At 64.8% G+C, this 14,105-nt stretch overlaps 1 protein-coding gene across 17 annotated transcripts in view; it reads right to left on the bottom strand.

The window, feature by feature from the left end:
- Positions 1-14,105, bottom strand: part of BRSK2 (BR serine/threonine kinase 2) — a 59,833-nt gene that overhangs the window by 18,293 nt on the left and 27,435 nt on the right. For 16 of the 17 annotated variants that reach the window (XR_007403446.1, XR_003139094.3, XR_003139093.3 and 13 more), the window contains exons 2-5: positions 5,157-5,251; positions 3,997-4,082; positions 1,289-1,429; positions 99-215 (exon numbers count right to left, since the gene is read on the bottom strand). Coding sequence is in view for 13 of the 17 variants with exons in the window: in XM_025451891.3 (XP_025307676.1) it covers positions 99-215; positions 1,289-1,429; positions 3,997-4,082; positions 5,157-5,251 (439 nt within the window). In the remaining 4 variants the exon portion in view is untranslated. Of the gene's footprint in view, positions 1-98; positions 216-1,288; positions 1,430-3,992; positions 4,083-5,156; positions 5,252-14,105 lie in introns of all 17 variants that reach the window. The other variant, XM_049096260.1, reaches the window with a different exon arrangement.

Below are 14,105 nucleotides of genomic sequence, written 5' to 3'. Positions count from 1 at the left end.
CGGGCTGCGCAGCCGAGACCACTGGTGGCATCTGGGGGCAGGGCAGGGCCTTCGGGGGCAGCAGCCTGGCCCTCTCCTGGCCCGGCAGCCCCGCTCACCCGCAGCTGGTCTCCAGCAGACTGTCGCCAACCTGCAGCGACGCCATGCCGAAGTCGGCGATCCGGATGTTGTTTTTCTCATCCAGTAGGAGGTTTTCCGGCTTCAGATCCCTGTGGCTGGGAAGGAAGGCGGGGTTGAGGCTGACCAGCCCCTAGCTGCCTCCCCTCCCCAAAAGCCCATCCACGCTGCATGGGGCCAATGGCAACCCAGCCTGGTGATGTCACAGGCAGCCAATGGGAAGTCGCCTGCCTGGCAGCTGTGGTCTTGGGGACAGAGAAACAGGGACCCTCTGGGGTCATACCACATGCTCCCACCCACCCTGGGGCAAGCTTTGCTTTACTCTCTGGGCCCCCCACCCACCATAAGTGCTCTGAGCTGAGGCCAACCTGGGATCCCCAATGGCCCCAATGGCCTGGTGGCCTGGCCCCAGGACCTCTTAAGAAACCTGAGGAGGGGGCTCCTGGAGCCTGGGGTGCACACCTGACATAAGCTTCCTGATGCTCCTGAAGGGGGTCAATAGAAAGAGTACTGTCTGCCCCAGTGGCGTGGGGTGGTGCCTGATAGGGAGGTTGGGGGGTACCTGATGGGGTATGGGGAGTCCCTGATGGGGGATAGGGAGCACCTGATGGGGTGTGGGAGGTTACCTAATAGGGTATGGGGGTACCTGATGGGGGGCGGGGGTACCTGATGGGAGGTGGGAAGCACCTGATGGAGGACGGAGAGCACTGGATAGGGGATGGGTGATACCTCATGGGGGATGGGGAGTACCTGATGGGGGATGGGGTGGAGGGTACCTTGGGGAATGGGAGGTACTTGAAGGGGGATGGGAGCACCTGATGGGAGGTGGAGGGGTACCTGATGGGGGATGGGAGCACCTGATGGGAGGTAGAAGGGTACCTGATGGGAGGTGGCAGGGTACCTGATGTGGGGTAGGGGGTATGTGATGGGAAATGGGGGGTTACCTGATGGGAGACAGTGGAAGGGGCACCTGGTAGGATGGGAGGCACCTGGTGGGGGGTGGGGGCATCTGACGGGGGATGGGAGCACCTGATGGGGATGGTAGGGGCCACCTGGTGGGGAATGGGCCCCTGGCAGGGGGTGAGGGCCTGCCTGGGGGGATGGAGGCGCCCTAGCACGGGAGGGGTCAGCTGGTGGGGCTGGGGGCACCTAGTGGTATTGGGGCACACACCATATGGAGTGACTGTGGCAGAAGTCTAGCGCAGAGATGATCTGCCGGAAGAACTTCCGGGCCTCTTTGGGGGTCAGCCTCCCCTTCTTGACCAGGTAGTCGAAGAGCTCCCCACCAGACACGTGTTCTAGCACCAGGTATCTGCAGGGACAGGTGGGCGTCGGGTGGCTGCACGCGGTATGACCAGCCCGCCTCGGGGCCACCCGGCCACAGCAGCACCGGCCGCAGGCTGCAGGCCACCAGCCCATCCCAGCGTCCAGCACCCTCAGCATGAGGGGCCCTGCCTGCCTGCCCACCTCCCGGCAGGCCTGCCTCCAGTGCAGCCATGGGCGGGGCGGGGGGTGGCCTGATGCGGGGAGTCTGGGAGGAGGGCCACACCTGTCCCCCTGGCTGAGGGACACTGTGGCCACTGACCCCCATGCAAGCTGGGGTCATGACTATTCTAGGCTCCCCCTGGCTAGCCCCACTTGGGCTCCCAGAGCAGACACTCAGGCCCTCGGGGAGCCCTGGCCACCAAGGCAGACCCAAGGGTGGGCAAGGGGCTGGAGCAAGGCATGGCTGGGGGCCCCCAGGGGTGGCCCTCAAACTGGTTCTTGGAAGATGGAAGAAAAAGTGTGGAAGGAGGGCCTGAGTGGGGGGGGGGGCAGCTGGCAGGTGGTAACTGTCCCCCGCCTTGGCTCAGCATGGCCTGGTGGCCTGGACAGGTGCAGGGGGTGAGGACTGGGCCACCAGGAAGATTCTGACAGGGCCTTGGGTTTCCTGGCTCTGTGGGCCAGTGCCTCAATGCCCACACACTGGGGCAGGGCACTTGCCCTGGGGCAGTGGCCTCAAGGGGTGGCACTCCCCTCTGCTGCATCATGTCACTGGCCAGGCCCAGGGACTGAGGACCCTCTGGGCTACTGTGCAGGGCCACGGTGGGGCGGGGCAGGGCAGGATGGGGAGAGCGGGAGGGGCAGGGCAGGCTGTCTCTGGCCTGCTGATGTCTCTGGCCTAGTGATGGTGGCTGCGGGGGGAGCCTCCCCAAGGCAGGTGGGGAGGTGCAGGATGGCCCCCAGGACGTGTGGACAATGATGCCTGCAGGACCTCCCAGGAGCTGCTGGTCTTGCAGAAATGGAAGGGTCAGTGGGGGTGGAAGCACAGGGAGCCTTAGGTGGGAGTGGGGGTGAGGGGGTGGAGCTGGAGATGGGGAGGGAGCCCTAGTGGGGTTCAGGCAGGGGGCGCCATCCTGGGGGTCCTGCCCTGCTCCTGAGCAGGAGGATCCAAGCACAGCACAGGCCACAGCCTGCCCTCGCTGGCAGAGGTCCCTGCAGGCTCCCTGGGCTGCTTTGGGGCTGAGTCCTGGGGAGCCCTGATCATCCTCGTGCTGGGCACGGCGTCCCTGTCATTGGGCCTTCACCTGGGCTGTGCCCCCCCCCCGCCCCATCCTGCTGTCCCAGGCGCCCCCCCCTTGCTTCCTGACTCCCGCTGAGGTGGCCTCCTTGGGGCCGAAGGCTCTGCCCTTCGTCCCACCCGAGTCTGTCCTCCCCAGGATCTCAGCAAAAATGAGGGCTGATGGGTTTCCTGCTTGTTGTATGTGGAGGCAGCCAACACCTGCCCCAAGCTCACGGGACATTGCTGGATGCTGCAAGGGGGGCCCCCATCAGGCTGATGGTGAGGGTCATGCAGGTGTGTGTCTCGGGGCAGAGGTCCTGCTCACCACGGTCAGGGGCCCCAGGACCACGACCTGCCACCCGGCACCCCCACACCTGTACTGACCGGGCAGCTCCTGTCCCCTGACCCTCAAACACTTGGAGTTGGCCGCTCATGCCACTGGGCCTCTGGCTGGCACACAGCGGGGACACCACAGCGATGAGGAACAGGCTCAAAGAGGGAGTAACTTGTGGGAGGGTCTGGGCTTTGGACTGGGGGCCCGTCCTCCATCTGTAGGCCCGAGCCTTCCTGCTCCCCCCGGGGCAGCCCCTGGCAGCCAGCTTCGTGCCCCAACTCCCGCTGCCCGGAAAACTGGGCAGGCTGGGGATGGCCACCTGGGGCCAGCTGGTCCCATCCATCAGACACCCTCTAGGGTCCCCTGGGCCAGCCCCCTGCTCACATTCCCTCAATCCCAACGTCCCCAAGGAAGTGCCACTGGAGCCCCTCCCCGAGGGCCTGTGCATGCATCACAGGCCGAGGCCCTCCTGCAGTCACACAGGCAGCAGTGACACGGCTGGACGCCCCCTTGCCGTGACCCTGGGAGTGACCGCCACCCACACCCCAGGTGAGCTCATGGAGGCCACAAAGCTGCTGACTTGGCTGGGGGGTGACGGGGCCCACTTTCCAACCCAGGGGTGCCCGAGATGTGGGATTCCCGCTGGCCTCGGAGGTCAGCCTCTCAGCACCATGGGAACCGGACGTCCCAGGGAGGGTGGGACAGCAGACCGGTGAGGGGCGCCAACCGGCCCTGGGGTCCAGTCCCGTGAGAGAGCTGGTGGGGCTCAGTGGGAATACGGAGGGTCCCTGGGAGCCCTGGCAGTGGCAGGGCTGGGGGTGCTCACTGGGATCCAGGGCACCTGCTGCTTGACCCCGGCTGCCAGCCTGGCTCGCCCTTCAGGAGCCCTCCTGCGAGCTCTGCCGCCGGGGCCCCCTGCCCAAGGGGCTGCCTGTGCCCTCCCCGAGGCCCCATGGCCTCACCTCTGCCCCCACCCCGGCTCTCCAGACCCGGCAATACCTACAAATATTTTTTGTTTTCATAAACATCGTGCAGCTTTAGAACGTGAGGGTGCTCGATGAGCTTCAGGATGGCGATCTCCCGCTCCACCTGCATTGGGGGGAGAGGTCCAGCTGGGGGCAGGCTCATTCCCCTGCCCCCTGCTTCCACCCACCCCGTCCCCTCCTACTCGCAGCCCCAGGCCAGGCCGTGCCTGCCCTCGGTCCCTGGCTGGTGGGGATATGGGGGGATTGCGGGGGCCATGCCCCCTTGGACACCCTCGCTAGGTTCGCGGGGGCAGCAGGAGGCTTGGAGCAGGTCCAGCCTCACGATGGGGTCTGTACCCCTGTAAAGAAGGGGGCTGCCTCCGGCCCTTCCACCCTGGCCCTGCCGCTGAGCTCCTGTCTCTCTGCTCGCAGTTTATGGGCGTCTTGCACGTCTTGCACTCACTGCCCCCAAGTGAACACGTGAGTCCCGGTGAGTCCAAGGCAAGGTCAGGGTCTGCCCGCCCCCCAGCAGCTCCCCCCTCACCCCTCCAAGCAAGCATCTCCTTAAAACTCCCCCAGCTTCGGTCCCTGGGGTCCCCCCACAAGCCTCCACCCCCAGGCAGCCTGTCACTGCCCTCCTGGTGTGCTGGCCCCTCATGTGCCCCTTGGGAGCCGTCTTGGGGAGCAAGGGAGGCGCCGTCCCCGGGGGAGGGCAGCCATGCTGATAGGAACCCCAGCGTGCCCCCCCACCCCAAAGGTCTGAGCACTCTACACCCATGGCTAAGCAGGAAGATGGGGGACCGAGGCTGGAGCAACCCCTTCCGCCCGGCATCCTGTCCCAAAGGTGACAAGGGGCTCCCAGGACCGGGGAGGGAAGGGGCGGCAAGCAGGAGGGGCTGTGCGGTCCCCCAGGAACTGTCACTTCCTCTTTCCCTCCTCAGAGGCAGGGGCCTCCTCCCTAATCTGACTAGGGAAACTGAGGCCCAGTTGGCTATCTCAGCGGGTTGGCACAGCACCAGGACTGTGCCCAGGATGCGGCCTGTCCCTGTCCCTCCCAGGCCCCCGGCTGAGGCCAGGAGAGAGCAGGCAGGAATGGGGGACAGCCAGTCGCAGGGTGGCGGGCACGGGCAACAGACGGACGGAGCGAGTGGGACCGTCCTGCGGGCTCCTCACCACAGGGCCGCCCACCTGAGCTCACCTTCATCAGGACGGACTCGCTGAGCTTCTCCCGGTTGACAATTTTAATAGCCACCTTCTGGCACGTGACACAGTGAATCCCCAGCTTCACAAGGCCTGCGGGTAGAGAAGCCCCCTCAGACCCAGGCCAGCAGGGTCCCACCTGCCCCCCGCACCCCCTAGGGCCCAGGCCCTGCCCAGTGCACCCCAGCGGGACCCCCACAGCTGCCGTGGGCCTCTCACACTCCTCGGTCACTGCCCAGAACACACCACATCGCCTCCCATGGCACCAGCCCTCTGGCCTCCTGGAGCCCCCACCCCAGGCCTTCAGCACCACCCATCTCCCCCAGCAGGGAAGCCAGGGTGCTCTCAGGTTCAGGGTCTCCCCCTGCCTGGTCCCTTAGGGTCCCCTCCTGCTGGATGCTTGGCCTCTGCCACCCTGCAGCCCAGACCTGTCAACCTCCCTTGGGTCCGCAGACCTCCGGACAGAGGTGCCCAGACACTGGCATCCAGCTCACTGGTGTGCCCAGGACAGCAGGATGGGCCTAAGGCCACTCCCTGGATGGCACCACCTGGCCTGCCATGCCCCGTACCCCCACCCCTGGACCCCCTCACAGGGCAGAACTTGTCCTCATGCTCACACTTCAAGGACCTGAGTCCTGGTTGCCACCCCCTTGTCCCGTGACCACAGCCAGGCACCCACATCCCTCTCTCCCTCCTTCCCACCTCCCCACGGCAGCCTGGCCCCCGCCAGCATCCTGAGAACCTCTGGCTGGACTGCACTGTGGCCTTGGGCCCAGGACACCCCCTCTGGTGCTGAGCCCGGGCCCCAACCCCAACATTCTCCAAGATGACTCCCACTCCCAGGCAGGCATGTGAAGGTTATCACAATGGTCGGCCCCACCTCCAGCGTGTGGGGCCACGGGGGACAGGGGACCCGTGCACCTGGCATTGCAGCCTGGCTTGGGGATGCCTTTTCTGTGAACACTGAGGGACGCCCACACAGCATTATCCAGACTTGACCAAAGCCGGGACTGACGGCACGCCACCCCGTGGTTCTGGGGTGACCTGCGCCCCACCCCCCACTGCCCCGTCCAGCTCTTGCTGCTTTAACCATGACCTTGAGCTCCCTGTCAGGCTCACTACCTCCCTGGGATCACTCTACCCACTTTTACGTGGGGCCAGGGGAGGGTTCTTACGAGTTTGCAAAAGCCCTTTGATGTTTATGGGAAATGAATCCCTTGTCATGTGTGTAGAAAACACGATCCCTTAACGGACCACACGTCCATAACTTTATGTGGCCTCTGCGTCCTTCCACGGAGCACGGTCACGGCCGTCCTTCCCAGCTCAGCTCAGGCCCTCCCCTGCTGTTGGGACGGACGGGCCTACAGGCCAGCCTCTCCCTGTGCCTGTGAGCGCAGCCCAGAGAGCATGGGGCTGCCCAGAGCCCAGAGCAGTGCCAGGCAGGTGCAAGGAGCTGGTGGGCCACGCAGGCCTTCGTGGGCAGTGCCCACGGGCCGGAAGCTTATGAGCGTGCTCAGGGAAGGACAGATGGGCTCCTGCACCCCGGCAGGGTGTGCCCGCTGAGCCCCCCACGCCGCCCCAGCTCCCACCCCAGGGAGGCCTGCAGACTCCTGGGCCTCTGGTGGCCGCCTTTGATCCGGCCCCGAGCCCTGTGATTCCCGGTCAGCAGGAAGAGCACAGAGGACAGAGCAGGAGGGGGGGGGGGTGCCAGCAGGTGTGCTGTTGGCCTCCGTCTGTGATTCAGGCTGGAGGCCCAGGGACTCACTGCCCACAGGCCGGCACCAGCCCTGCCTCCAGAGCCAGAGTCAGCAGCAGAACCTCTGCGTGGCCAGTCCCCAGAACAAGGCTGACAGGCCAGGAGGAGCCGGAGCAACAGGCAACAGAAGCTGCTATCCCAAGGGGGACAAGCTCATCCAAGGCCCGAAGGCCCAGGACAGATGCCAGATGGGTGGCCAGACACCTGGAAGGAGACAGCAATGGCCCAGAAACGCCTGGATCGTGAGCCCGAGGACCCCACAGGGCAGAGCTCCATCCCTGGGCATGTGCGGAGACAGCATGTGCTGGCCTGCAGGCCTTGGGCCGGCTCTGCACGCCAGCTCCTGGGGCGAAAACGGGCAGGGGGGTCGTGATGTCCCCAGACAAGAAGGAGCTCCGTAATCAGGGCCCAGGCAGAGGGTATCACGCAGATGGGACGGTGCGCTCGGGCACACGGGCGGGCAGGGGCTCGCCGGGTGCAGGTGACCGAGGACACACCTACACGCACACCTCACACAGCAGCGCACACTCGTCCTCACAAGGCAGGAATCCCAGACGTGTGGGGAGAAATGTCCTGCTTCCAGGAAAATAAATGGGTGTCAAAGGGACAGGGCGCTGACACTGCGCCGGCCAGCTCTCTGGAAGCAGAGCTGTGCAGCTGGTACACGGCTGCCCAGAGGCCAGAGGCCAAACGGCCCAGCAGACGAGTTGTGCCAAACAAGCCCCACTGGCCTGCCCCCCAGAGCTGCTCACGGGGCTGTCGGCCTGACCACCGGGAGCCATGGCCAGGTGCGGGGGGGCTGCCCTGGGCACGGTCCTGGAACTGGGGCAGCTCCTTCCCTGACTTCATCTTATTCCCCTTGCTGCCTCTGCCAAGGATGTGTTCAGTCCCCACAGACTCCTACACACCCCTCAAAACCCAGCGTAGAGGTGCTCCTCCTTAGTGAGGTGTCCTGCCAGCCTGGGCTGTGTCCCCTGGGGTGGGGTGTTTGGGTTCCTGGCAGTGCTGCCACTTCCCTGGAGGCAGGAAGTGACTGTGTGCCCTCAGGAGCCCCCTACGCAGGCTCGAGATGGTGGGAAGACAGCTTCTGGGGGGAAGCCCCCCATCACTCTCCGCCCCGGCCCGCCTCGGCTGAACCGTGTCTGGTCTACTGTGGGGGAAGCTGAAAGCAAGGTGACCACACAGCGGAGTGACCATGAACCTTCCCCACAGGGCCACTTTAGGTCATTACCCGCCCACACCATGAGCACGCATGCCCTGGCCACCTTCTCTGAGTGTCTACTATGTGCCCGGTGTTAGGGTCCTCCAGAGAGAGGAACCTGGGACCTGGAGGGATGAACGAACATATGCCGCACACGGGCCCCGTGATGTGGTCAGCCACGCCTGTGCCCGCTGCCCTGCCAACTGCCACGGACCAGGGCACGTGAACCCCACAGCCTCTGTGGGGACCTGGGAACACCACCGGCCCTGCCTGCAGAGTCCCAGGAAACGATGCACACAGGGCTCCTGCACCGGGGGAATGGAGCGCAAGGGAGAAATGATGGCTCTTCTCAATCAAATCACCAAATATCTAGATCAATGGAGACCTGGGGAAGCCCCTCCCATTGCTGACTCAGGTACCCTCAAGACTCGACTGGCCCTCGACCCCCCGCACCATCTGCAGGGCTACCCTGCCCCCCACCCCTGCACTGTCCGCAGGGGCTACCCCGCCCCCCCCAATGTCCACAGGGGCCGCATCATCTGGCCCTCAGGGGAGGAGTGTCTGCCAGAAGGTCCTCCCGTGGCTCCCCACCTGCGGCGGCTGGCGATCCCCCTGCCCCTCCAGAGGAGGCTGAGAGCAGTGGACATGGGACCCAGGGCAGGAGTGGGTTGCAGGCTCCCACGCGGCGAGCCGTCCAGACACAGGAGTTTCCAGGGAAGAGGGAGGCTCCCTGGAAACTGGAACCCGCCTGAGAACCGAGGCCACTGTCCGAGGTGCTGACGGAGCCCACAGCCCCGGAGCTCACACGGGGGACCACCCCCACGGTGTCAGCTGGTCCTTGGTTGTGGGGGACAGGCGATAGCAGCTCCCACTGCGGGTTCTGGGGAGGGAGACTCATGATGGGGGGGACAAAGGAGCAGGGCAGCGCGGACCCAACCTCATGGGGCTCCGTCCATGAGTTGGGAGAAACCAGCATCCAGCCACCAGCGCTCACAGGGCCACTCCGAGGGTCACTACTACCTGGGACAGGAGGCCATCCCTCCTCCAGCACGAGCGGCCTCCGTCACCTCTGGGAGCCTGCAGCCGACTCCCAGGACCACAAGCACAGCTGAGAGTGACCCATTCTCTGCCGCACTGTGGGGCTCCCTCATGGGCATGTGAGGGCACAGTCCCTGTGGCCCGCGCAGCACACATGCCTGTCTGGCTGGGGTGGATGGGCCCAGTGACCCCTCCTGCTTGGGCTCTCCACACCAGCTGTTGGAAAAATAAGTCAGCAGGGCTGGCGGCCCAGAGCCAGCCCCACGTCCCCCAGGCTGGGCTGCCCACAGCAGGCAGGGCAGCGGGAGAAGCCGAGAGGGCGGGCAGGGGCAGGGTGGGACTGTGAGTAGGGGAGGGACTGAGCAATACTCCCCCCACCCAGCATCAGGGCACAGTATCCTCACGGGAGCAGCCTGGGGCCATGCTCAGAGCCCACAGGCTGCCCTTGACCATCATGGGACCTGAGCTGCCCAGGCTCTGCTCCCAGGTGCCAGGCAGCCCCACAGGGGAAGCTCCAGACACAGCAGGTGGTCTCAGCTGGTCCTTAGCAACCTTGTGGTCCTGCCCTGGCCACTGTCCCCACATGCACAACTGCCCCATGCTGAGGCCAGGATCCACAGGCCTGGATCTGGACGCAGAATCAAAAGGGAGGGACCAGGCATGGTGTTCCCCACGGGCCAAATGCCTCTGATGGGAAGTGGATGCCTGTGGGTGGGAGGGGGGGCAGCCAGAGGCCGTGGGCCACAGAACCAGCTGGCCCAGGGGAGCTTCCCAGAGAAGCTGAGCATAGAGCTGAGCCCGGAGGAAAGTGGATTTGGGGGGCTGCAGAGGCCCCACTCCCAACTCCCAGGAGCAGCTCATGGGCACAGGCCATGAGCACAGACCGTGCCCATAGGGGTGCGGATGTGTGCAATGCTCCCAGCTGCACCTGCCCTGCAACCTCTGGCCTGGTTGTGGCTCTTCCTGCCACCTTGTCACCCTGCCTCCCCAGACGGCAGCAGCAGCCTCCCAGAGGACCCCTAGGGACCCCACATCCTGGAAGCCCACCTTCTGGCCACGTGGCCGCTCCTGCACTGCACCACCCTGGCCTGTGTGGACAATGAGATGTGGCAGAAAGAAGCCCTCATCCTTCAGGGCAGGTGGCTGCTTTCGGGGAACCAGCTTCCTTTCAGGGTCTGTTCCCTGGGATCCCTGCTCTGAGGAGCCCGTGGCCTCGTCCTGAGGTGACGCCCTGTGGCCAAGAACAGAGGCTTCCAGCCAGTACAGCCTCAGCCCAGCTCAGCTATCCCTGGATTCCCCTGACCCTCAGGAACCATGAGACAAGGTTCACGTTCTGGGGGGACCTTGTTGGGTAACAGGTAGTGAAGATGCTCTGCCCTCCAAGCACCGGGCTCCAGCTGAATGCCCAGGCCAGCTGCACCGCCCGGCAGTGGATGGCCTGGTGGCCCAGGCAGGTGCCCCGAGACTAGTGCCCCAGCCTGAGTGTCCTCACCTCATCTGTGCAAGTAGGGAAAACAGCCCGCCCCACACAGGCCCTTGTGCACAGCACGGGCTCTGTTCCTGACACTCTGGGACCTCCTGTCCGCCACAGACAGCCCCAGGCACCCACCTGGCTGTGTCCCAGGGCGAGAGCCCCTCTGCCATCATGTCTCAACCCCCAGCTTGCTGGGCAGCCCTCCAGCCTGGGTCTGAGGACTAACGCCCCCCGGGCCAGGGCAGGGGTTGGTGTGTGGCTGGGAGGGGACAGTCAGTTGCATGGATGCTGGTGGTGCGGAGGAGCTGATGGTGCCGGCCATCTGGTTCCTGCTGGGGCACAGTGCAGCCCGGTCCCGGGGTGTCTGTATCCTTCTCCCTTCAACACCAGGGCAGTTCCTGCCACTGGGAGTCTGCTGAGAAAAGCGAACCTCACCCTGCCCCATTTCCTGCACCGACCCCACCCCTTCACCTGACACAGAGCCCCCTTCACTGTGGGGCTGGACTGGAGGCCACCCCACCAGGACAAGGTTAGGGTGTTCTTTGCGCCTCCTGGCTCTCCCCTACCCCTTCCTCACCCCCACACTCTGCCTCGTCTAGGGCTGGGGCACCCATGGAGGCTGCAGGAGGCCCTGGTGATGCCCACGCTCCAGGTGACCACCAAGGGCTCCTGGCAGCCAGCTGAGCCACTCCTGAGCCCACGGGCAGGAAGCTGTGGTGCAGAACTGGGGACACCGTGGGATCTGCCTGGGGCCCCAGACCACAGATAGATCAGGTAGGAGGTGGAGTGGACGGTGGCCTCAAGACGTCCTAATGCCTGGACCCCATGAATGTGGTCTTATTAGGGGGAAAAAAAAGACTTTGCAGAGGTAGATTTGTAGATGTCAGTGTGAGTGTCTCAGCACTTAGGGTGGCCCTAAACTCAGGACAGGGCTTCTATGAGAGGCACAGAGAGCGCGCCACACACACGAAGGCAAACGCGGGACACGGCTCTATGGGCCAGATGGACAACACGCCCGGGCGTGGGGGGTGTGGGGGGGAGGCCTGGACCAGTCCCTACAGGTGAGCAAACGAGATGCTCGTGTTCTGGCAGCCGGGGCTGTGGCAGTTTGTCACATGGGCAGTTCCACGCCCGTGATATTTATCTTGAGTTTTCTTTTGTCTGGAACCTGATGCATCTAAGGGTCTCTGTTTCTCCTTCGACAACCCCAGCTAAGCACATGTCTCCAGACCCCTCTCCATAGCGGGACCTTCTCTCCCCCCGACACACACTTGGCAAACTGCTATGCCCAGCCACAGTGGGCAGCTCCCAACAGCATTCAAGCACACGCATACACACACACACACACACACACACACACGCACGGGCTGTTGACCCAGCAGGAGTCTGGGGACTTTGAGGACAGGGTTTGCAGGAGGTTCGGGTTCTGCTTCATTGGTAAGAGGCTCTCACTACTGCCCTGCCTGCACCAGGCACAATCCTCCCCTCCAGGGGGGTGAGCTGCACTCAGTCATCTGGGGCCATGCTAAGGCCCTGGGGCAGGGTGGGCTCTGGGAGGGGGGTTGTGGTCAGGCCTGGATGTGGCCGCCTGTTCCATCCATGCCACTGGCCTAAAAGGACGTTCCTCAGGATCTTCCACTTGAACCTTGATCCTTACAACCACCCACTTCCTTTCTCAGAAGAGGAAACTGAGGCTGGGCCTGCCTGACCCTAGAGCCCATTCTTCTACCACTGCCCAAGGCATTAGGATAAACCTGCCCATGCCTGGGCCTGGGGACAGTGCTTCCCCTGCTGGTGCAGGCACAAGTCCCACCCCCCAGCACCCCCAGCACAGGCTTAGGGTGTCAGCGGGGTGCTGAGCAAAGATTTCAGGGGTGGGGGGGGCGGGGCGGGGCAGGAAGCCTAAAGGTACAGAAGGGAATGAGTTCAGGTCCCCAGCCCCTGCTCCTGACCTGGTGGGGGGTGGGGGGAAAGGTGTCCTTTCAGCACCACGGACAGAGACTGGCGTAGCCTCTGCCTTGGGGGTCCCGGGACAGCAGGCGACGTGCTAGGGGCTACATGGCACCCTGGGAAGCATCTGTCAGTGCACTCAGGGCACCTCCTGGAGCCACACCCCTGCTCTTTCCTGAGCCTGGCACCAAGGCCTGCCGGGACCACATTCTGGGGGGCGTGGCATGCTGGCAACCAGTAAACCCAGGATATCAGTGGAGCACACACCTCCCTGACGGCCCTTCTGGCCCCAGAGCTCTGGCACCCGGGCACTGGGTGCAGGTAAGGCCAAGGGACCAGCCCTGGGAGGCTGGAACACCTCCCTCTGGGTGGGGGGAGGTGCTACAGGAGCCCCCATTCCTCCTGGAAGGGCATCCTACTTGTGGCAGCCTGTAGTGGGGAGTGTCCAGGAGGCCAGGACCTGCGGGGGGGGGGGGGGCTCACTGCACTCACAGCGCCAAACGCCCCTGGGGTGAGGTGTGACAGGGGTGCCCCCGGGGTGAGGTGTGACAGGGGTGGAGCCTCGCAGAGGGATGGCTGCCTGCTCTGGTCTCCAGAGGGTCTGAGACCCCGGCTCGGGGAGACTGCAAGGTCCCTCAGACCTCCAGTGGGATGACATCACTGCCCAGGTCCCCCTGGGGGTCCCCGGGCAGGAAGCCCCCCCCATCCCAGTCCTGGGTGGTCCTAGGCAGCACCTCTTAACAGCAGAAGGCTGTGCTGGGAGCCAGTCCTGGTTATTCCACTGCAGGCATGTGTGAAAGATGGGGGTGTGGGCCGTGCTGAGGCCTTGCCCCCCCCACCCCGGCTGCCTCCCATGACCAGACAGTAGACCAGGCACCCCGCTGTCTGTGCCCTCTCCAGCTGCTTGACTCCCACCCCCACCAGCCTTACCCTCCTGGTAGTGGCCGGGCTGGGGACATTCGGGAATGGAGGCCCAGCTGTAGGCTATACGCGGGGTGTCAGCTCCACTGAATAAATGGCTACAGGCCCCAGTGTCCTCCCAGCAGTTCCCCCGCACTCTGAGAGGGCACCCAGATGCAAGACCTGTGCCCAGGAAGAGGGTTTGGGGGCTCCTCACCCCCCACATACCCACAGGGCCCGCCATCGCTCTCTCTTCTCTCCCAGGCCCTGGTGCAGGGCCCCGAGCTCCGTCTGGCTTCCAAGGCCACTCCTCTGCAGGCAGAGGGCAGCTCCTGCGACTGCGGGGGTGGGGGCACCTGTGGGAATGGCGGGGGCACCTACAGGGGTGGGGGTGTGGGGTGGGGGTGCTCCAGCCCCCTGTTTTGTTCCCAGGTTCCAGGAGCACCCCTGCCCTGCTGCCCCGGATGCCCCAGGTCCCAGCCCAGGGGTGCGGGGACCCAGCGGACTGGCTTCAAATGCACCTCCGCAGCCTCCCGGCTGCATCCCCGCCCCCCGCTGCCCCTTTGAAGTTGCCCAGACATCAAAGCGCCCCTGTTCCCACAGCACCTCGTGGGCCTGCCTTCTCCCC

The sequence above is a fragment of the Canis lupus genome, chromosome 18 (assembly GCF_003254725.2).
Source record: "Canis lupus dingo isolate Sandy chromosome 18, ASM325472v2, whole genome shotgun sequence".
Classification (NCBI taxonomy): domain Eukaryota; kingdom Metazoa; phylum Chordata; class Mammalia; order Carnivora; family Canidae; genus Canis; species Canis lupus.
The sequence above is the reverse complement of the archived record's forward strand: the minus strand, read 5'-3'. Positions and strand labels throughout refer to the sequence as shown.